At 40.3% G+C, this 25,063-nt stretch overlaps 1 protein-coding gene across 2 annotated transcripts in view; it reads right to left on the minus strand.

Annotated features, from left to right (window-relative positions):
- LOC128694146 (uncharacterized) overlaps nucleotides 1–25,063 on the minus strand; it is a 179,979-nt gene that overhangs the window by 62,446 nt on the left and 92,470 nt on the right. For both annotated transcript variants that reach the window (XM_070093626.1, XM_070093627.1), the window contains exons 3-11: nucleotides 21,004–21,180; nucleotides 17,929–18,182; nucleotides 16,962–17,048; nucleotides 15,544–15,648; nucleotides 15,291–15,386; nucleotides 12,493–12,690; nucleotides 9,345–9,598; nucleotides 4,462–4,681; nucleotides 3,301–3,420 (exon numbers count right to left, since the gene is read on the minus strand). In XM_070093626.1, the coding sequence (XP_069949727.1) occupies nucleotides 3,301–3,420; nucleotides 4,462–4,681; nucleotides 9,345–9,598; nucleotides 12,493–12,690; nucleotides 15,291–15,386; nucleotides 15,544–15,648; nucleotides 16,962–17,048; nucleotides 17,929–18,182; nucleotides 21,004–21,180 (1,511 nt within the window). The remainder of the gene's footprint in view (nucleotides 1–3,300; nucleotides 3,421–4,461; nucleotides 4,682–9,344; nucleotides 9,599–12,492; nucleotides 12,691–15,290; nucleotides 15,387–15,543; nucleotides 15,649–16,961; nucleotides 17,049–17,928; nucleotides 18,183–21,003; nucleotides 21,181–25,063) is intronic.

Genomic DNA, 25,063 nt, shown 5'->3' on the forward strand with positions numbered 1-25,063 from the left:
CAAAACTGTTGTCCAGAGGGCTGAGGAAGGGTTGTTGAGGTGGTTCGGACGTGTAGAGAGAATGGAGCGAAACAGAGTGACTTCAAGAGTGTATCAGTCTGTAGTGGAAGGAAGGCGGGGTAGGGGTTGGCCTAGGAAAGGTTGGAGGGAGGGGGTAAAGGAGGTTTTGTGTGCGAGGGGCTTGGACTTCCAGCAGGCATGCATGAGCGTGTTTGATAGGAGTGAATGGAGACAAATGGTTTTTAATACTTGACGTGCTGTTGGAGTAACATTTATGAAGGGGTTCAGGGAAACCGGCAGGCCGGACTTGAGTCCTGGAGATGGGAAGTACAGTGCCTGCACTTTGAAGGAGGGGTGTTAATGTTGCAGTTTAAAAACTGTAGTGTAAAGCACCCTTCTGGCAAGACAGTGATGGAGTGAATGATGGTGAAAGTTTTTCTTTTTCGGGCCATCCTGCCTTGGTGGGAATCGGCCAGTGTGATAATAAAAAAAAAAATACTCATAAATTCTAGCGGCTTCAAATCAAGCAGGAGAAAGCTGGCGGGCCCACATTTCAGAGAATGGGTCTGTGTGGTCAGTGTGCACCATATAAAAAAAAATCCTGGAGCATGCAGTGCATAATGAGAAAAAAAAAACTACGACCTTTTTTTTTAATTAAAATGCTGACTTTGTGGTCTATTTTCGTGTAGTATTTATGGTTGTATTCTCGTTTTCTTGGTCTCATTTGATAGAATGGAAAACATATAGAAATAGAGGTGATTTTGATTGATTTTACTATAAAAAGAACCTGCAAATGGAGCTCAAAGTAGGGGAAATGATTTTTGCCGATGTTCAAAAGTAAACAAATGATGTCATTGTCCAATAAATGTCCAACTAGCCATTCTAATATGCAGTCATGAATGGGTTGATGTTATTTATACAATTATTATAGTACTGCAGTAGTCTGCGTAACAGTAAATCTTCTATTTTTTGCTTGAATAAAAATTCAAAATAGAAAGCAAGAGTAATATCAGAGGGGCTTGGAGATGTGACTGATGAAACTGATGACCAAGAAAATGTTATTTTTGAGCCAGGAATGACTGCATTGTTCATTCTGGACCTTATTTTGAAATTGTCATATTTTTTAATTTTCATGAAATTGGCCAAATTGCAAATTTCTGACCACGTTATTGGGTAGTTGAAATCGGTAAATGGGCAGCTTCTTGTACTCAATCGACAGAAAAAATGTTTTTCTAAAAAAATAGTTATGAGTCTGGTCGACTGGAACAATGGAATTAGCCGAAAATAGGGCTCAAAGTGGGCAAAATCGCTGAGGTCGCTAACTTCGCAAGAGCATAATTCCGTCAGTTTTCCATCAAATTTCGTGTTTTTGGTGTCATTACAATCGGGAAAAGATTCTCTATCATTTCATAAGAATTTTTTTTTTTTTTTTTTTTAATTTTGCGACACCAGGAGACACTTCAGGATTGGGGTTGCGACAGCCAAGGGGTTAACAACAAATGTGTCATCTAGCATTATTCGCCCAGACTGTATTGCTACAGTAAGTATACTCAACTAGCATCATTTACAAAATGTGTATGATTACATTAATTGTACACTGCTACCATGAGCCATGGTCCACAGGATGAGAAACACCCAAATGGTACAAATTCGGGTAGGTCCTCAAAAATTTTTAAAATTATTCGCTCACGACTTTCAAAGGGATTGTTGAGGTTGTGCAATCTGACATAACTGTGAGGGACTACTGGAGGTCATATAACATCCTGAAAGCCGCCACAAACATTGATTTTATTACATTATAATTTGGTCTTGTTTTATGACTTATCATTTTATGACACTGTTTTGCTGGAACCTAACACTGTTGTAAAATGGGTCCTACCTGTACAGTACAGTACAGTGGAACCTCGGCACTCAAACAGCTCCGTACTCAAACAATTCGGTATTTGAACGCTATGTTCGGTAAACAAATCACTCGGTGATCGACTGTTTGCTCAGCACTCGTCCAAGCAAACATGACCTGCCAGAACTTTGCTGTAAACTATTTCATGTTTCTTTGTATTTTTTGGTGCTTTTATAATACGACCTCTCCTCACTAAGCGACGTACTCGTTTACCGACACCTCGGACTTACAACTAGCTCTCTGACCAGTATTCATACCTAAATAATGTACATTAGAGCTGATTTCCTCTGTTCTGTTTATTTCAATATACAGTACACTATTGTATATTGAAACAACATTTCTGGTATTAAAAAATACCAGAAATGCTATAAATGGTGCAAAGGTGACATTAAACAATATCAAAGATGACTGACACAAACTCGCTACCATTATATGTATGTATGCTTGTCACTTAGCAACGGATTTGCTTAACAACATGGTCTCAGGAACAGAGCTCCATCGTTTAGTGAGGAGAGGCTGTATTTGTATAAATAAGTCACCATGGGGCCTAAGAGGGTTAGTGATAACAGCCAACCAAAAAGAAAATTGGTTGGGAAAAACTCGTTCTGTACTCCAACAGATCGGCACTCGAACAGCCTTCTGGAACCAATTAAATTTGAATGCCGAGGTTACATTGTATGTATATGATACATCAATTTTGGCATAATGTGTGTATTTTTATGGTAGGATTGCTGGTGTCTTTTGTCTGTCTCATAAATATGCAAGATTACAGGTACGTCTTGCTACTTCTACTTACACTTAGGTCACACTACACATACGTGTACAAGCATATATATACACACCCCTCTGGGTTTTCTTCTATTTTCTTTCTAATTCTTGTTCTTGTTTATTTCCTCTTATCTTCATGGGGAAGTGGAACAGAATTCTTCCTCTGTAAGCCATGCGTGTCGTAAGAGGCAACTAAAATGCCGGGAGCAAGGGGCTAGTAACCCCTTCTCCTGTATATATTACATACTAAATTTAAAAGGAGAAACTTTAGTTTTTTTTCTTTTGGGCCACCCCACCTCAGTGGGATACGGCTGGTACGTTGAAAGAAAAGAAGAAGTGTGTATTTTTATACATTCTGAACATATAGCTAAAAAGTACTGTGTCTGCAAAGGTTACAATTTATAAAGTGTTGTTGTGTTGGAGATTTTCTTTCCTTTTGGGTCACCCTGCCTCAGTGGGAGACTGCCAACTTGTTTAAAAAAAAAAAAAAATAATGCTCGTAGGCTACTTAAAACTAGACATGGGTTACAGTGTGGTAAATTTTCATTACTCATTACTTTACCTTATTACTAAAGTGAGAATTTCAAGTGTGCTTTGCTATATATTACATAGCTTGAGTTGCAAACACTGACCTGTGTCTGCTCACTGGGGGTTTTAAGGCAGCTGGTACAAACACCTCGTGGACAACTAACTTCATCCGGAATGAGCGAGTCATCCATCACATGAAGGGTCGAGTTCTCCACTACCATGACCTGCCAGGCAATAAAGACTTCAGTAAAAATGTACAAAACCTGAGGACCATTTCAATGAAAAACAAAAGCCTAAATGTATTACAGTATTAAAATCAAGGTACAATTTGTTATTATTTTTCATGACTCATCCACACTGTAGAAAGCAAAGTATCTGGCACCCATTCCTATGCATAAGACTGACAAAATTACCAGTATTAGATAAATCATTATATTATTTATTGGTCTGGATTTATTGGTTGAGGAATTGAGATAATACAAGAGGAGATGCAAAATTATGTATATCCCAGCTGGGGCTGCAGGCATTTTAAAAATATGCCCCTGCTCCAATGATTTACTTCTCACTATTATTATATTCACAGGGAAGTGCTAAACCCATAGGGGTCACACACTGCTTTGGGAATAGGAAAAAATCAGTTTCACAACCACAGATGACTGGACTCAATATCTCTTACATACACTCCTTCCATACACAACAGTGAATTGTAATCCTAGGATTAAAAATGTGATCCTTTTGTTTTATAAATAGGATAGAAGACCCAGCCCTGGTAAGCTAGCTCATACTTAACAATGGATACATAGTACCAGAAAGGCAGCAGTTGCTTCAACATATACCAGGCAGAGGCATGATAGTAGCTGCATAATCACTGAACAAGTTATCATCTATGGAAAGATTGGAATGGAAAAAAGAATCAGAAGATTATTTAGAAAATTCATAATATTATTATGAATTATGATAAGAGAAAATGCTGAAAGCAGATGAAAAAGCAAAGAAAAGATGAAGACCAAAAAAAATATATACTGGCTTCTATATACTGGCTTCTCTTCAATCTCTACTTTCCTACTACCATCTAGATTAAATTTCCTTTTTTTTTCAACAAGCCAACTGTCTCTCAGAGGTAGGGTGGCCCAAAAAAGAAAGAAACACTTTCACCGTCATTCACATTATCACTGCCTTGACAGAGGAGCGCAGTTATAACAGTTCAGATGTCACTCCAGACAGAAATACCTCCAACCCTTCCTTTAGAGTGTAATTACACACACCTGATGAACAGCAACACTGAAGTTTCCAGAATCAGTCAAGATGTAGAGCCCAAGAGACGTTTCGGAGAGCTTCCCCGATGAGTCACTCCGTCGCTTGCCACCAGTGAGACTAGTGAGGCTGCGTGTTCCTGGCCCATTATGCTGGAACCTTAGTGGGGCTAAATAGTCTGACAGTAACTCCTTTCTGCCCATCTCCTGCAACCCTTCACACACACCACGACTGTAATAAAGAACCAGTTCACTGTACAGTACAGTACGTGTTATTTACCATAAAGGATCAAAATTGAGTTTTAGGAGCAGGAAGTATAAAGTCTGCACTCTGAAAGCATGGTTGGGAATATTGCAATTCAAAGGGTCATTTAAACTGTGATGTACATACATTTATGGCAAGACAAACTATTGGTGGGAAACATTCAATGTAGTAAAAAAAAAAAACGGGCAATTTTTTTTTATCTATGACCAGAGAGCAATATTTAAAATACACACAAAAAAAATCTGCAAGTTAGGTTTGCCAGCAAATTAAGATCACTGTTAGGAATAAATCAGCAGACAGACTGGAGCTAAAATTTAGATTAAGCAACAAAGCCAATAAGCATATTCAAGATGCAAAATATATCAAATATTTTCTAATGAAGAATAAAAAGTCACAATACCATGACCGGAGCAATACACAAATAACCCACAAATAAGAGAAGAAACTTATGAACATATTTTGGTCTGACTAGTTAATGAGTTTTTCTATGTGCAGGTTATTTGTGTAATCTTCTAATAAAGGCTCTAGAAGTACTGTTACCAGGAACTACCCGAACACACTGTTCCTAGCTCCGACTAACCCATACGAAGTCTCCCTTATTATCAACGCACTGAAAAACAAGGCAGGAGATTTAAATACCTTACCACCCTTTATATACAAAGAAGTGTCACAAGTACTATCACCAATCATTGCAACACTCTTTAACAAATCCATTGAATCCTCCACCTTCCCTACAGTTCTCAAAATAGCAAGGGTCACCCCGATCCATAAAGGAGGAGACCAAACAGAGTTGAATAACTATAGGCCAATATCCAATTTACACCCTCTCTCAAAAATCTTTGAAAAATTAATTCATAAACGAATCTACTCCTACCTCATCTCCCAAAACATTCTCAACCCCTGCCAATTTGGATTCAGGCCTAATAAAAATACTAATGATGCTATTATACACATGCTAGAACATATATACACTGCAATAGAGAAAAAAGAAGTCCCACTGGGGATCTTCATTGACTTACGTAAAGCTTTTGATACAGTTGACCATGACTTGCTCCACGTAAAATTGTCACACTATGGTATTAGAGGGCACTCCCTCAACTATCTCAAGTCTTACCTCAGCAACAGAAGCCAATATGTGTACGCAAATGGGGCAAGCTCTTTCGCACAACCAATTACAGTTGGTGTCCCACAGGGAAGTGTCCTTGGCCCTCTTCTCTTTCTCCTATACATAAATGACCTACCAAATGCTTTGCAATTACTCAAACCCACACTTTTTGCAGATGACACTACATACGTCTTCTCTCACCCGAGCCCAGTCACGCTAGCCAATACTGTAAACACCGAATTACAGAAAATATCTACCTGGATGAGGACTAACAAACTTATACTAAACATTGACAAAACCTACTTCATTCAGTTTGGTAACAGAGCTACAGATGTACCTCTTAACATAACAATAAACGGATCACCTATCACAAAGCTAACAGAGGGAAAATTCCTAGGAATCCACCTCGATAATAGACTCAAATTTCATACACATATACAACAAATTTCTAAGAAAATTTCCAAGACTGTAGGCATACTATCGAAGATACGGTACTATGTTCCACAGTCAGCCCTCCTGGCCCTTTATCACTCTCTTATTTACCCCTATCTCACCTATGGAATTTGTGCATGGGGCTCAACAACAATTAACCATCTCAGACCACTAATTACCCAACAAAAGGCTGCAGTTAGAATGATAACAAATTCTCACTACAGGCAACACACTCCACCAATATTCAAAACACTCAACCTACTCACCATACAAAACATCCATACTTATTATTGCACCTATTACATACATAGAACACTTAACTCTGATATTAACCCTCCCCTCAAACATCTCCTTGCCAACCTCAACAGAACACATGACCATAACACAAGGCACAGATCACTCTTTGATGTTCCTCGTGTCCATCTCACGCTATGCAAAAACTCAATGCACATAAAAGGCCCTAAAATCTGGAATTCATTACCTGTAAATATAAAAGAAACACTACCTGTTTATAAATTCAAGTCTCTTCTCAAAGATCACTTACTCACTCAAAACCAAATAAATACTGAATAACTGAACCTTATAAATTGTATATCCTATATGTTACTCACAATTATATCACACAAATGTTAAACCTAGGACCCAATCTAACTTTATTATTTTTTTTAAATACACTACCTAACAGAATACTCCATTCGACTGAATGTACAGCAATGCAAGCAACCATATGACCTGTCTTTGTAATACTCATTTGTGCTTTATAGTTTCTGTTTACAATAATGTTTTATCACTGATTTCATCATTGCTTAGTTAATCTTAAGTTAATTTTAAGCCAGCCCGTAATGCTATGCATATAAGTGGCTTTGGCATGCTGCTCTTACCTGTATTTTTTGTACCTCTGTATGTATGCTTAAATTACTAAATAAATAAATAAATAAATAAATAAATTAAGACAGACAGACAGACAATATTTTCACTATGAACTGAAGATCCTTTATTTTTTTTTTTTAACATGTTGGCCATCTCCCACCAAGGCAGGGTGACCCAAAAAGAAAGAAAATCCCCCCCCTGCAAAAAAAAAAGAAAATACTTTCATCATCATTCAACACTTTCACCTCACTCATACATAATCAGTGTCTTTGCAGAGGCACTCAGATACAACAGTTTAGAAGTCCCTCCAAACTGCCAATATCCCAAACCTCTCCTTTATATTAATGTAAGATTACTGATAAGGTAACAAGAGGATCCCAATGGAAATAAGTCACTCTGTCTGACTTGTCTGGGATATCCTAGGTTCTCTACACATATGCTGCTATGTATGTTAATCTATGTAACTGTAATTGTGTATACCTGAATAAAATTACTTACTTATCCTTAAACTGTCACTGACGGGCTTATAATCAACCTCCTGAGACGTAAAATAAACATTGGAATTAGAACATCACCAAACTGTGTTGCAACGAAGCTCTGAACTCAAAAATACGTTTAAATCCATTTAGATGTTCTGGTACCCTGAACAGTAATTTTATTCAATTTTGTTATTAATTTTAAATTTTCTAAGACTACAAATTTTGGCAACCTGGAAAGTAAAAATATGTTACTGGTCTCACTGTCCCAACAAATTTTGACTGCTCTTTGTATAACATTGGAATACTACATGGAAACAAACCACTGAACATGCCAGATCAAGAACACCTGATTAGTTTTGTGCAAGTCCACACACAGCAGAACCTCAAACAGCTCCCTACTCGAACAAAGCTCAGTGTTCGACCAAACAAACACGACCTGCCAGAACTTCACTGTAAATTATTACGTGTTTCTTCGTATTTTTTGGTGTTTTTTTTATTTGTATAAATAAATCACCATGGGGCCTACGAAGATTAGTGATAACAGCCAACCCAAAAGAAAATTGGTTGGGAAGAATTTGTTCAATGCTTGAACGGATCGGCACTCAAACAGTCTTCTGGAATGAATTACGTTTGAGTACCGAGGTTCCACTGTACTACTATATCTTAAGTGGAAGATGTGTCTCAGGTGTTTTTATTCTTTCAATGCTCACTAGGTGGCCCGGTGGCTAAAGCTCCCGCTTCACACACGGAAGGCCCGGGTTTGATTCCCAGCGGGTGGGAACATTTCGATGCATTTCCTTACACCTGTTGTCCTGTTCACCTAGCAGCAAATAGGTACCTGGGTGTTAGTCGACTGGTGTGGGTCGCATCCTGGGGGACAGATTGAGGACCCCAGTGGAAATAAATTAGACAGTCCTCAATGACGCACTGACTTTCTTGGGTTATCCTGGGTGGCTAACTCTCCAGGGTTAAAAATCCGAACGAAATCTTATCTTATCACTATGGTAATTTGTTCATATACATAGCTATGCATTTTATAGTATACATAATTTCTTTCCACGCTGGAACATTGTGTATACAATACACAGAAAATATAAATTTAAACAAAGAGTAAGAAAGGATAGGCCTAGGGAACTAACTGCCCTTAATGAGAAACTACACATAGTCAGAAAAAGCAGGTACAGTAAGTGGGCTCCAGAACTGATCCAAACATACTTCAAATGCTGATTATTATCCAGAGGCTTAAATTACTAAAAAGATTATAAAAAAAACACTTGCACAGCTGTTTTACCAAGAACTTTTATTAGCTTGCATGAGTGTTGTATTAGAGAATTCTATTACTATATACGTATATTTTTTTTAATGTGTTAGCCATTTCCCACTGAGGAAGGTTGATCCAAAAAGAAAGAAAAACTTTCATCATCATTCAACACTTTCACCATCATTCATATATAATCACTGTCTCTGCAGAAACACTCAGATACAACAATTTAGATGTCCCTCCAAACTGCCAATATCCCAAACCCCTCCTTTAAAGTGCAAGCAATATACTTCTGATTTCCAGGACTATTACTATTACTATAATTAAAACATTACAACTGAATTATACATAAAATTGTTTATGCTGCATTTTTACAAGCAAAAAAATATATTTAAAATACTTCTACATAGACTCCTTTCTCAGGATGACAAACGTAATATAAAAAAATTTATATGGTCTTATTTCACATTGTTTTTTCCTCACCTATTTCTACATTTTAGCCTCCAAGCATTCTTCATTGCTGTGAAAAATGTAAACAAGCCATGAATTGCAGGAAGAGCAGCTCTTGTCCGAGCTAAAACATCCAGGTCATCATCTCGCATACGGAAGGAGCGGCAAACAGGCAACTGCTTGGGCGGAGCACCATCGTTGTTTGATAGAGAGAAGGGCAGTCCATCTAGATGGCATCCCTTTTCTTGTTGTAGATAGCCTAATACCCACTCATTTTCTGAAGTTTGCTGGGAAAAAAATTACTGTGCACCTTCTTAAAGAGGAACAAAGAAAGGGGGATTTAATCATAACACACAAAATACTAGAGAGCACTGACAGCTACAAGGATGACCTCTTTACTAGAGATGCAACAAGAATAAGGGTACATAGCTGGAAATTACACACCCAAATGAACCACAGTTAAATTAGGAGGTACAGTGGTCCCTCGTTTTTCGTAATTAATCTGTTCCTGGAGGAGCTACTGTAAACGAAATTTATGATTTGCGAATCAATTTTCCCCATAAGAAATAATGTAAATACAATTAATCCGTTCCTGACACCCAGAAGTATTAAAACAAAAAAAATTTTTACATGAAATATACATATAGTACATAAACAATACAATGGGAAATGATGAATGAAACATTAACAGCATAACACTTACCTTTATTGGAGATTCTTCTTAGTGTATGGGAGACTGGAGGAGGAGAGAAAGTGGATTGTTTATAGTTTGGAAGGGGAATCCCCTTCCAGCAACACCTCAGGTACCAATTGCTTTTCTGGGGTTGCTTGCTTCTATGTACTCCTGGAATTCATGCACATATTTTTCATATTTGGCAGTTTGGAGGGATATGTTGTGTATCTTTATACGTATATGCTTCTAAACTGTTGTATTCTGAGCACCTCTGCAAAAGCAGTGATAATGTGCGAGTGTGGTGAAAGTGTTGAATGATGATGAAAGTGTTTTCTTTTTGGGGATTTTCTTTCTTTTTTGGGTCACCCTGCCTTGGTGGGAGATGGCCGACTTGTTAAAAAAAACAAAAAAAAAAAAAAATTCAGCTGCCTTGTGGTCTGAACTGGCAGCCTCACCATGCCTTACCACACTGTGCATGCCAGTACGGTTCTTAAATCTCTCAAACCAGCCTTTGCCGGCCTTAAATTCACTCGCATCACCACTAGTTGCAGGCAATTTCTTTACCAAATCGTCATGCAACTGCCTAGCCTTTTCACAAATAATCGAAGTCATAAGAGTATCTCCTGCAAATTGTTTCTCATTTATCCACACCAATAATAACTTCTCAACCTCTTCGAGTACTGGTGATCTCATTTTTGTCAGCATAGTTACCCCCTTTGCAACAACAGCATCCTTGATTTCCTTTTTCTTGGCCACTATGGAACATAAGGTTGTGTAGGGTTTCTTATACATCCTGGCCAGTTCGGCCACACTTGTACCACTTTCATATTGTTCAATGATGGTTTTCTTAAATTCAATCATATTTCTCACCTTCTTTACCACAGGGTTGGCACTAGGAGCTTTCTTTGGAGCCATGGTAGCTTATTTAGTACTTGCAAGCACTAAAATAAATGGATTATTACGAAATATTTCGCTGGAGCACGTGAGGGGACCTTCGCTCACTGGTAAACAATGCCAGACTGGCTGCCGCCACGGCTTACGCCGTGGGTACGCGTCCCGTACGAACTACGACTCGTGAGTCAACTTATGAAAAGCGAGTCCATTTTTATACGAAAATACGTACCCCTATGATTGGCGAAATTTACGATTGCCGGGAACTACGAAAAGCGAGGGACCACTGTAATTATTCAACACAAGTGGCAAATAAGTGGAATGAGCTGATCAAAAACACAGTTGAAGTGAATTCCATATGAAGTCAAAAAATAGGCAACAGGATTTAATAATGTCATCAAAAAGCCTGCACTTAGGATAAGAATGGATAAAATAACATTTTGGTCCATCCTGGACAATTGTCATATCACAACTGACAATGGTCCTGGATGGACCAAAATGCCATTCAAACATTTTTCTCCTGCATGCTGGTTTTTGGAAAACTGCTCCAGCCAAAGTATTGTGACTGTTTATTCTTTAATTACAACAGTTGGTCAAAAGTTAACAAATGAGATTGCTACATACACCAGTTAACATTAGTGGCTACCTTCTAGGAAAGGCATAAAAGGTCTGGAGATTGTATTCATTTCCTTAAATTACAGTTTTATCAATATCATTTTCCAGGAAAGGGTGGACTATCTAATCCAGATTTAATCCCAGCCTAGCATTCATTATTGTTGTGACTGAACTGTATTTTTTAAATAAACTCCACTGACTCAGTTATTAATTCATTTTCATATGTACATTGCATTATAGGACACTTCAGCTGGAAATAACTGCAAAAACTGTACACCAACATTCATATTTAAAACTCCTTAGCTGTTAGGATTGACAATAGAATTTGTCTCTATGGTAAGGTGGACTGGAAAGAGACAATGTGTAGATCACTGATACTCCCAGCATAATAAACAAAAAACCCTAACCTTTCATTACATTTAACCTGGAGTGATTTTTATTCCTTAAGATAGTGGTGAGGGCCAAGCCAGACATAGTAAATCACCAGTCTAGGCTTGGAGTCTTCCTCTTGTAAATTAAATAACTGCAACCATAAGATGTTCCTTAGCTTGGCTGGTAGTGCACACAGCTCACACATTAAGGGCCATGGTTTGATCCCCGGTATGGATGGAAACATTTCGGTGTATTTCCTTAAGACACCTGCTGTCCCTGTTCACCTAGCAGTAAATAGGTGTTAGCCAACTGGTGTGGGTTGCATCCTGGCGACAAATTTAACCTAATTTGCCCAAAATGCTCTGCATAATCAACGGCTTTCTATACAATATGCCACTGATGTCAGCTAGGTCTGTGTAAGTTGTATCACATGTAGAAATAAAGATTATGATTATTATTATTATTAAGGGAGTGCAGGCTAAACAGGCTTACAGGATTTTTCACATGCCTTAAGTTATATCAACCATTAACAGGGACTAAGACTTAAAGCTAATCCCCATAACCCCATTCACCATCAAATTCAAATAGGTATGGTAATTATACACACTTCAAACATTTTTCACAATATACCTCTAAATTGACATCCTGCAGTCTTTTCCAATGATCTTCAAATTCTTCAAGAGCAGGAGGAGAATTAGCAATAAGAAATAAGCCCTTAGTAAGCCTGGTCACATCACGAACTTGGTCCAGCTCATCCTCCAGAAGGTCAGAAAACAACCAATACACCTTTCGAGTCTGGGAGCTTTCAGCCTTGATAGCTACAAAGATCTGAAATAAAATAATCTGAGTTATGAATATGAAAAGATATAGATGGGGTTGTAAGAAAAGTAAATGCGAGGGTCTTGGCAAGAGGTGTGGAGTTAAAAGATAAAGAATCACACACAAAGTGGGAGTTGTCACAGTTGCTCTTTGCTGATGACACTGTGCTCTTGGGAGATTCTGAAGAGAAGTTGCAGAGATTGGTGGATGAATTTGGTAGGGTGTGCAAAAGAAGAAAATTAAAAGTGAATACAGGAAAGAGTAAGGTTATGAGGATAACAAAAAGATTAGGTGATGAAAGATTGGATATCAGATTGGAGGGAGAGAGTATGGAGGAGGTGAATGTATTCAGATATTTTGGAGTGGACGTGTCAGCGGATGGGTCTATGAAAGATGAGGTGAATCATAGAATTGATGAGGGGAAAAGGGTGAGTGGTGCACTTAGGAGTCTGTGGAGACAAAGAAATTTGTCCTTGGAGGCAAAGAGGGGAATGTATGAGAGTATAGTTTTACCAACGCTCTTATATGGGTGTGAAGCATGGGTGATGAATGTTGCAGTGAGGAGAAGGCTGGAGGCAGTGGAGATGTCATGTCTGAGGGCAATGTGTGGTGTGAATATAATGCAGAGAATTCGTAGTTTGAAAGTTAGGAGGAGGTGCGGGATTACCAAAACTGTTGTCCAGAGGGCTGAGGAAGGGTTGTTGAGGTGGTTCGGACATGTAGAGAGAATGGAGCGAAACAGAGTGACTTCAAGAGTGTATCAGTCTGTAGTGGAAGGAAGGCGGGGTAGGGGTCGGCCTAGGAAAGGTTGGAGGGAGGGGGTAAAGGAGCTTTTGTGTGTGAGGGGCTTGGACTTCCAGCAGGCATGCGTGAGCGTGTTTGATAGGAGTGAATGGAGACAAATGGTTTTTAATACTTGACGTGCTGTTGGAGTGTGAGCAAAGTAACATTTATGAAGGGGTTCAGGGAAACCGGCAGGCCGGACTTGAGTCCTGGAGATGGGAAGTACAGTGCCTGCACTTTGAAGGAGGGGAGTTAATGTTGCAGTTTAAAAACTGTAGTGTAAAGCACCCTTCTGGCAAGACAGTGATGGAGTGAATGATGGTGAAAGTTTTTCTTTTTCGGGCCACCCTGCCTTGGTGGGAATCGGCCAGTGTGATAATAAAAAAAAATAAATAATTAAAAAAAAGAGTCTGAGACAGGCAGTGCAGTATCCCCCCCAAGGAAAAGCAAGGGCCCCATGAGTACACTAAGAGAGAACATACATAGTAAGTATCAGAGGACTAAGACTGTTCAACTGCCTACCAGCATACATAAGGGGGAGTACCAATAGACCCCTAGCTGTTTTCAAGCGGGAACTGGACAAGCATCTAAAGTCAGTACCTGACCAGCTGGGCTGTGGTTCATAAGTTGATCTGTGTGCAGCCAGCAGTAACAACCTGATTGATCAGGCCCTGATTCCACCAACCCCTTGAGGCCTGGCCACAGACCGGGATGCAGGGGTGTTGACCTTTGGAATGCCCTCAAGGTATACTCCAGGTATTCTTAGAAGTCCACAAGTACCAGTAAGTACAAAATAATCAACCTAAGAACATATCTGAATGGAAATATAATACTCTATCATTAAGATGGTATACAATGCTGACAAGCTGATAAAACAAGTGCGACACTTAGGTATCTTTATTGACAAAATGTTTCACCTGCACAGTGGCTTCATCAGCTGAATGCAGAGGGGATTACAATACTGAAGACAGTAGAAGTGGAGAGGTGATCAATCCCTTAAACTTGATATATGATTAGTGTTCATCAAAGCTGAGGGAGTGATCACCTCAAAATTACCACTCTACTTCTACTGTCCCCAGTACTGTAATTGCCTCTGTATTTAACTGATGAAGCCTGCTGAACAGGCAAAACCGACTGTGTTTCCCTTACGCAAGTGTTGTATGAAAACAGTGATAACAGCAAAAACGAGTGGTAAAAGCATTGAACATAATGAACAATGGCTCAATTGAAAGCCAACAAAAATGTGGAACACCAAAAAGTGGGTGGTGTATGTGCAGGGTTCTCCTACCTGGAGTATAATTGGAGAGGGTTGCGGGGAATCAACGCCCCCATGGCCCAGTCTGTGACCAGGCCTCATGGTGTATCAGAGCCTGATCAACCAGAGTGTTACTGCTGGCTGCATGCAGACCAATGTATAAACCACAGCCCAGCTGGTCAGGTACTGATTTTAGGTGCCTGTCCCATGCCTTCTTGAAAACAATCTGGACAAGGTTTTGACAAGTGCAACATATGGGTATGTTTATTTGTAGGCTTTTCACCATCTGGATGGCAAAGCATCTACAAATAGATACCCAGATGTTGCATGTGTCTAATTCTTCATCTTGTCGTTACTGTATACGATTCATGTACAACATAAATAAAGTACATACAACAGGGCAATCCAAGATAAACATAATGCTAATATTAAAAACCTAAATAAACTCTCATATAGGCCCCTCTGCATTTAATCCTTGCCTCAAAACAGACACTAATAAAATATAATGATCAAAAAAATGTATCTACTGTGGGCTCACTTGCAGTTAATACTGAAAACAAACAGCAGTTACCTGAGAAAGAATGTTACCACTAGCCACTACCACCACTCCAGAAGTCTGCCCATCATTCAAAGCTGCTCGCACCAAGTTTCTATATTTCAGCGCCGCCTGCAAACATAGAATAATTTATATATCATGTTATGCATAACTGGGCATTGCAACACTACTACTGCTATTGAAATTTTATCACTTGCATATGTACTGTCACTGTCCATATATCAATAATTAATAGACATTTATTGAGTTTAAAGCTATTTTGCCATACCTCTGTTGAAGAGTGATCTTGTGAGCTTGTATCATGCAGCTGTGATGGTATTCTCACCACATTGCTAAGGCAGATATTATGTGCTGTTGCCATCTCAGTAACAACCTAGTGGAAATCGCACATTCAATGCTTCTATTAAGTGATCACAATTTTATTGTAAGGAAGGGGAGAACTAAACCCATAGGTGTCATATAGGCCTGGGAAATGAGAAGCACTTAGGTTCAAGCTAAGAAAGGTATAAGTCCTGTTCCTTGGATTAAGAGACCTTTAAAGGCATCAAGACAAATCCCTTGAGGGAATTATGAAAATAAAAATTTGAGTGACTAAGATATTTGCTAAAACTTTTTCTTATTATTGCGCTCACAATGTAATTTGAGAATGCTATTATGCAAAATTATCCTATTATTATTAAACTATAGATATTTATATTAGCAGAGTCTGATGTAGGAAAGAGCAGTGATAGTCTAGACAATGGGATAGTTGGACAGTCAATTTCCTGAATGTGAGACTTGCATGCTCAAGATTCAGGTGAATGTATAGGATGACATCATTGCCTACCACTGTGCTTGGAGCTCCTTAACAGGATTTGTCATCTAGGTATGATCTAATAAAAAATCATAATGCCTAATGCCCATGCAGTTTGATGATCATCTTTCATATGCTCAGAAACTTTAAATATGTCAGATATGTCTGCCTAAGAATCCTTAATCCATAAGTCATTCGTGTCACAAGAAGTAACTAAGATGCCAGGAGCAAGGGGCTAGTAACCCCTTCTCCTGTATAAATTACTAATGTAAAAAGAAAATAGCAATCTGTACAGAAGTGAGGGAACCATATGAAATACTTAAGAACTTTTACAGATACATTAATTACAGCACTGTACATACATGAAAACTCTGAAAGAAGGGTGAGGAAGGTGCAGATAGAGAGGTACTCCTAATTGTGACATTAGTACACCTCTGACAAGACAGCAGTTGAATGACTGATGATAAATGTGTTTTCTTTAGGTCACCCTACCTTGGCAGGAGATTGTCAGAGATCAAAATAAAAACAATTTTTTACCTCGATGGCCATTTCTCACCAACTCAGGGTGACCCAAAGAAAATATATTTACCATCATTTAAGTATAACTTGGATAAGCTGCAGTGGCAAATAGCTAGTGAAATCAATGCTGTTTGTAACTTGTTTTAATTTTGTATTAATGATATAATTACCTTGTTAACTGGGTATTTTTCTACCAAAAACATTACTATTATTATTTCAGTATTTCACAAATCCTCTTGGGAACAGAAAGTATATTTATTTAGACTAAATAATTACACATTTGGCTAACCTGTAATTTTTTTTACAGCTGTAAGCAAATGTATAATATTCTGTCTTACTACAAAAATGCATCAAATAACAGTGGAATAACTAACCTTAACAACAGAGAGAGAGTACTCCTCGTCAGCTAGCAATATGCTGGTAGCTTCCCACTTGAGCATACTCAAAAACTTCATCACTGCCTGGTAGGAAAAACAGTGGTTACTGATATCCTGTGTTAGTCTCTTATTAGTAAAATCATCAAAGCAAATTCACAAGTGGCAAAAATTATTTTTTGCCTAAATTCTAAATAAAATATTTTACATTCAGCTCCACTTTCCTCGATCTTGAGCTGCATTTGATTAAGAAAACATTTTTTTAACATGCTGGCTGTCTCCCACTGAGGCAGGGTGACCCAAAAATGAAAGAAACACTTTCACCATCATTCACACATAATCACTGCCTTTTGCAGAGATAGGATTTCATTTGGATTTCTAACCTCGGAGGGTTAGCCACCCAGGATAACCCAAGAAAGTCAGTGCCTCATTGAGGACTGTCTGTCTTATTTCCATTGGGGTCCTCAATCTTGTCCCCCAGGATGTGACCCACACCAGTCGACTAATACCCAGGTACCTATTTGCTGTTAGGTGAACAGGACAACAGGTGTAAGGAAACGCATTGAAATGTTTCCACCCGCTGGGAATCGAACCCGGGCCCTCTGGGTGTGAAGAGCTTTGCCAGCCAGGCCACGAGGCATGCAGATATGACAGTTCAGATGTCACTCCGAACAGTAAATATCCCAAACCCCTCCTTTTTTGTCGGATTATTAACCCTTGAGGATAATCCTATTTCAGGGCATAGAAATGTAACTAAAGATGCTGAAATAATGAAATGCAACTCACCACAGGGAAGTATCCTCAGTCCCACCTCTTCAACATCTAATCAATGCTTTATTAAACTCTTTGCCTAAGCAATCTAATCAATATATCAGTTATATGATTAACTTTGTTGGTGATATATGATTTCCACCACCAGAGATGCAAACACTTTGTAGGGGACCCACAGACGTGATCTGTGCCTCACCTGCCCTCGTTCTTCTGGTGGTATGAGCACAGGAGCAGCAACATTGACGACAGGAACATGGTACTTCTGCAGCAGGCGTGCCAGGTTCTGGTGGGTGGAGGTGATACCTGTAAGATCTACCACACCCAAGGCAAGGAGAGTATCATTACTGAGAGGAGAACATGCTGATGGTCCCTCACGCACCACTGGGAACACCTCCCCTAAGCCAGCCACAGCTCTGTCTCCATGACCGCAGGAGTCATATACATGCAACCCTGTAATATCAATAAAATTAATGTAATTTCTTTTATACCTTTCATGGGGAGATGCTTTGATGTTTGTGAAGGGCTCTTGATCTAAGGAATTAGAATTACTCTCATCTTCCTTGGATCAAACCTCAAGTGCTGTATGACTCATACATGTTTACTGCTTCCATAATACCAATAGTAAAAATAATTATTATTACTGTATTATATTCATTAGGAACACTAAACAGTAGCTACTGTAATCAGATTTGATCCAAGAAGACAGTAGCTTAATTTCCTTAGATCAAGAGTACCCCCATGAAGAGCCAGCAAAGAACAGCAATCTATTTTCTTACTTCAAGCCCCATATAATCTACAGCACTCCAATTAGGCAAAACCAACTTGTAGCACAAGTGACAGAATGTTCAGCTCACAACTGAAAGGTCCTGGGTTCGACCCCCGGGAAAGATGATGTACCTTTACCTGGAGTTTACCTGGACAGTTCCGGGGGTCAACGCCCCTGCGGCCCGGTCTGTAACCAGGCCTCCTGGTGGATCAGAGCCTGATCAACCAGGCTGTTACTGTTGGCTGCACGCAAACCAACGTACGAGCCACAGCCCGGCTGGTCAGGTACTGACTTTAGGTGCTTGTCCAGTGTCAGCTTGAAGACTGCCAGGGGTCTGTTGGTAATCCCCCTTATGTATGCTGGGAGGCAGTTGAACATTATTATTATTATATTATAATCAAGGGGGAAGCGCTAAACCCGGAGGATTATACAGCGCCTGGGGGGGGATGTGGAAGGCATTCAGGCTTAATTCGGGGAACTGGAGCACAGATCCAATTCCCTAAATCAAGAGCCCCTCACCAACATCAAGGAACCTTCCTTGAGGGGAGGCAGTTGAACAGTCTCGGGCCCCTGACACTTACTGTATGGTCTCTTAACGTGCTAGTGATGCCCCTGCTTTTCATTGGGGGGATGTTGCATCGTCTGCCAAGTCTTTTGCTTTCGTAGTGAGTGATTTTCGTGTGCAAGTTTGGTACTAGTCCCTCTAGGATTTTCCAGGTGTATATAATTATGTATCTCTCCCGCCTGCATTCCAGGGAGCACAGGTTCAGGAACTTCAAGCGCTCCCAGTAATTGAGGTGTTTTATCTCCGTTATGCGCGCCGTGAAGGTTCTCTGTACATTTTCTAGGTCAGCAATTTCACCTGCCTTGAAAGGTGCTGTTAGTGTGCAGCAATATTCCAGCCTAGATAGAACAAGTGACCTGAAGAGTGTCATCATGGGCTTGGCATCCCTAGTTTTGAAGGTTCTCATTATCCATCCTGTCATTTTTCTAGCAGATGCGATTGATACAATGTTATGGTCCTTGAAGGTGAGATCCTCCGACATGATCACTCCCAGGTCTTTGACGTTGGTGTTTCGCTCTATTTTGTGGCCAGAATTTGTTTTGTACTCTGATGAAGATTTAGTTTCCTCGTGTTTACCATATCTGAGTAATTGAAATTTCTCATCGTTGAACTTCATATTGTTTTCTGCGGCCCACTGAAAGATTTGGTTGCAGAAAACAATTAACACACACACACACACACACACACACACACACACACACACACACACACACACACACACACACACACACACACAGGGCAAATAGGCATACATGCTTACTCTATTATTAATGTAAAAAATCACATACCGTATTTCGCAGCTTATTAGAAACTTATGACGGCATTTTGGCCCGATTTGGACATTAGCTAGTGACTGGTTAATGGTCCAAGTCGGACCGAAACGTCGTCATAAGTCTCATTCACTTATGTTCCAGTTGTGTCTAATTATTTTCGTTGTGATTAACCAGGCCTCAACACTTCAAGTGTTGCTTGGCTCTGAACATGCTGCTCGACCCAAACAAATTGTATTATTTTCGCTGATAAATTACACACATGTGCAAAACTTGGGTATCTTTATTGAGGAAACGTTTCGTCACACCATGGCTTCATCAGACCATACAGTCAAACTCCTCCTGTTCCTCACCATTCTCCTTTGTATGGACTGATGAAGCCAGTGTGGCGAAACGTTTCCTCAGTAAAGATACCCAAGTATAGCACGTGTCTAATTTATCAACTTGTCAGTTTTCTGAACCATTTATCTACACTATTTTCGCTGTGTATCCCATGAAGTTTTAAGCCAGCCCGTAATGCTATGCATATAAGTGGCTTTGGCATGCTGCTCTTACCTGTATTGTTTTGTACCTCTGTATGTATGCTAAATTACTAAATAAATAAATAAATAAATAAAGAAGTAGACAGCTTGTATATATCGTAAAATATAAAATAATTGATTTTCGCCAAGGATAATCCTTTAACATAAGTCAATTTGACCTTTCTCGGAGAGTTATCCTTGGTAATTAGTGTGTTACTATGTAAGACAATTGTAATCAGGCAATACTTGTGTAACTGTACTTTTGTAAATTGTAACTACAAATAAACTTGCTTACTAGCCATATTTATATCTCTCGGTGTATGCAAGTTTATTTAGGCACAGGACTCGACCCCTGCAACCACAAATAGGTGAGTACACAAGTACAATTGTCATGCATAGTGTAAATTACGTAGGATCACCCCATACCCATCCTGTGGGAGGTAGTCAAAGGATTACAGAGGTACACCACACAAATGGGTCCAGGGACTGTACCTCAACATTACAGAGGTACATAATGGGTCCTGGAACTGGGCCGCAAAGTTCTGATAGCTGAACAAGCTACAAAAGTAATGAACTATTTACATGTTTATATCTAAAAAAGAGTCGAAGTATGTTGTCTACAGTGGATCAACAGCTAAACTTAACTTACCGAACTTGATGCCAGGAACGAAGGAGTCGGTGAGTATCCTGGAGCCGAGTCCTCCTCCGTCGAGGTTGGCCCTGGCTAAGGACCACCTCAGGGCCTCGTATGCTGCTACTCCTTCAGCCTTCCATCCTCCACACCCGTACATGCCCTCCCCTGCCCGCGATGCCCCCACCACCACGCCTGCCCCAGGACAAACAAGTAACTATTAATATTACTATTATTATTAATTATTATTATTATTTGGACGGACTATGACTGCTTGTGTCATCGTGGGCCGCCCTATGGGGAATGTGAGAAATTAGACGTGCAACACTTCGGGGAGCATTATTTGAAGAGGTTTCGCCAACCATTGGCTCAATCAATTCACTGCAGAGGCTATTTAATGGTTTTGGAATTGAGACAGTAGAATCAGTTCCTCAGCCTCAAAGTAGGTATTTAAGGCTAAAGATAATACAAATTTCAAAACAAGCTTTAATTGTAACAACGTTTTTAGCAAGCCGCTAACCAGACTGAAAGTCGAAGATCAAAATGAATTTTTTATGAGAGAGCCACAAAATTTGATTAACACAAGCCTATCCGATGTTATCCTGACGCCAAATGACTTCGAACAGGCGATAAATGACATGCCCATGCACTCTGCCCCAGGGCCAGACTCATGGAACTCTGTGTTCATCAAGAACTGCAAGAAGCCCCTATCACGAGCCTTTTCCATCCTATGGAGAGGGAGCATGGACACGGGGGTCGTCCCACAGTTACTAAAAACAACAGACATAGCCCCACTCCACAAAGGGGGCAGTAAAGCAACAGCAAAGAACTACAGACCAATAGCACTAACATCCCATATCATAAAAATCTTTGAAAGGGTCCTAAGAAGCAAGATCACCACCCATCTAGAAACCCATCAGTTACACAACCCAGGGCAACATGGGTTTAGAACAGGTCGCTCCTGTCTGTCTCAACTATTGGACCACTACGACAAGGTCCTAAATGCACTAGAAGACAAAAAGAATGCAGATGTAATATATACAGACTTTGCAAAAGCCTTCGACAAGTGTGACCATGGCGTAATAGCGCACAAAATGCGTGCTAAAGGAATAACAGGAAAAGTCGGTCGATGGATCTATAATTTCCTCACTAACAGAACACAGAGAGTAGTCGTCAACAGAGTAAAGTCCGAGGCAGCTACGGTGAAAAGCTCTGTTCCACAAGGCACAGTACTCGCTCCCATCTTGTTCCTCATCCTTATATCCGACATAGACAAGGATGTCAGCCACAGCACCGTGTCTTCCTTTGCAGATGACACCCGAATCTGCATGACAGTGTCTTCCATTGCAGACACTGCAAAGCTCCAGGCAGACATCAACCAAATCTTTCAGTGGGCTGCAGAAAACAATATGAAGTTCAACGATGAGAAATTTCAATTACTCAGATATGGTAAACATGAGGAAATTAAATCTTCATCAGAGTACAAAACAAATTCTGGCCACAAAATAGAGCGAAACACCAACGTCAAAGACCTGGGAGTGATCATGTCGGAGGATCTCACCTTCAAGGACCATAACATTGTATCAATCGCATCTGCTAGAAAAATGACAGGATGGATAATGAGAACCTTCAAAACTAGGGAGGCCAAGCCCATGATGACACTCTTCAGGTCACTTGTTCTATCTAGGCTGGAATATTGCTGCACACTAACAGCACCTTTCAAGGCAGGTGAAATTGCCGACCTAGAAAATGTACAGAGAACTTTCACGGCGCGCATAACGGAGATAAAACACCTCAATTATTGGGAGCGCTTGAGGTTCCTAAACCTGTATTCCCTGGAACGCAGGAGGGAGAGATACATGATTATATACACCTGGAAAATCCTAGAGGGACTAGTACCGAACTTGCACACGAAAATCACTCACTACGAAAGCAAAAGACTTGGCAGACGATGCACCATCCCCCCAATGAAAAGCAGGGGTGTCACTAGCACGTTAAGAGACCATACAATAAGTGTCAGGGGCCCGAGACTGTTCAACTGCCTCCCAGCACACATAAGGGGGATTACCAACAGACCCCTGGCAGTCTTCAAGCTGGCACTGGACAAGCACCTAAAGTCAGTTCCGGATCAGCCGGGCTGTGGCTCGTACGTTGGTTTGCGTGCAGCCAGCAGCAACAGCCTGGTTGATCAGGCTCTGATCCACCAGGAGGCCTGGTCACAGACCGGGCCGCGGGGGCGTTGACCCCCGGAACTTTCTCCAGGTAAGTTAAAACTCCGTGCAGAGCTTTAGCACCATGTCACTAGTGACTATGATATTAATTTAGTTTCGTCCAAAACCCACTTCCCAGGCTATGTGATACTTGTGTAAGGAAGGAGGTGGGGGACACTTTGAGGAAATTGGAAATGCATCTAATTTTCCGTGGTAGCCGTGAGTCCAACGTCCCATTGGAGGCGGGGTCCATGTTAGACTCTCTAGTGTACAGAAATATACCTAGTTAGATTAATTTTTATTAGTTTGGAATAGTGTAGTGTTAAGAGGTTCTTGTGAACTATCCTGCCACGGGCCGATTCTTCTCCGTCCTCTCTCTTGTTCATATTCTTTTTATTATGATTTCGAGTTACTAATCGACTTTTATAAAAAAAAAAATATGAATAAGCGCTAAGTCTGAATGGGTAATATAACTCTAAAGGAAAGGGAGGTAACTGTTTCATCCAAGAAGATAGGCTACAGTTTCTTGGATCAAGAACCCTTCACCGTAATTACCATTTATCCCCCCCCCAGAAAAAATTGCTGCCATTTTATGATATAAATTTTGCTGAGTCTCCAGAAGATATCAGAAACACTGCTGGAACAAGTGTAGACGTCTTCAAGAGAAAACTGGACAGGTATCTTCACCAGGCTAGCACCAGACGAGCCTGACCCATGGCCGGCCTCAGGGAGTAGACTCTCGAAACTCATCCAAGGTATATCAAAGGTAAGGTATCTCCTGATCTGTACAGCATTTAACCAAACAAAATTTTGTTTGCTGGCCAACATTTGTAATATTAAGTTATACACTGTACGTATCACGTATATTCGACTTTACTCACGGATTACTCGTAATGTATTTGTGTTTTTTGGGGGGTCGTGACTCGGGAGTGAGGGTTTGTTGCATCATCCTCTGCAGGTCAAAGGTCAAGTAAACACTTCCTCGTGAAGAGCCTTGAAGGGGCACGTCCAAGAATACCTATAGCTTACACTTTCATTTTTTTTTTTACACAAGGGTTTTACAAGGTTAGGTTAAGCATTCTTGCCTTTATTTACAAGTTAAGAGCTGTTACCTTCATAAGCTCACGTGAAAGCCTTTTATTGTTAAGACATTCAAATAGGGAATAGGATGAAGTTGGAGCCATGTCTCTCTCACACACACGATCAAGTTTATGGAACAGGGAGAGAGCGGCCCTAGTAGCAACCAGCGAAGAGGCGGGGCCAGGAGCTGTGAATCAATCCCTGCAACCACAAACAGGTGAGTACACACACGAGGCTGGTACGCCTTTAAAAGGGATATGCAAGAGTGTGGCAGTATATATTAAGTGCTAAAACTACATGTTTATTTCTCTTGCCCCGTTTCTTCCTTTCATTACCATCAACCTACGTCTGTGTGGTTATTTCTACGTCCTATTTGTACACTTCATTCATATCCCTCCCCCCTAATTCTACGTCTTTCCCGAGTGCAAATTCAGTCGAGACCAGAACTGAGCAGGATAATCTAAGTGAGGTTTCACCTTACTAAAGGTATTACCTGGAGTTTACCTGGAGAGGGTTTCGGGGGTCAAAGCCCCCGCGGCCCGGTCTGAGACCAGGCCTCCTGGTGGATCAGGGTCTGATCAACCAGGCTGTTACTGCTGGCCGCACGCAAACTGATGTACGAACCACAGCCCGGTTGGTCAGGTACTGACTTTAGGTGCCTGTCCAGTGCCTTCTTGAAGACAGCCAGGGGTCTACTGGTAATCCCCCTTATGCTGGGAGGCAACTGAACAGTCTTGGGCCCCGGACACTTATTGTGTTGTCTCTCAGTATACTCGTGGTGCCCCTGC

This window comes from Cherax quadricarinatus, chromosome 43 (assembly GCF_038502225.1).
Source record: "Cherax quadricarinatus isolate ZL_2023a chromosome 43, ASM3850222v1, whole genome shotgun sequence".
In the NCBI taxonomy this organism is placed as follows: domain Eukaryota; kingdom Metazoa; phylum Arthropoda; class Malacostraca; order Decapoda; family Parastacidae; genus Cherax; species Cherax quadricarinatus.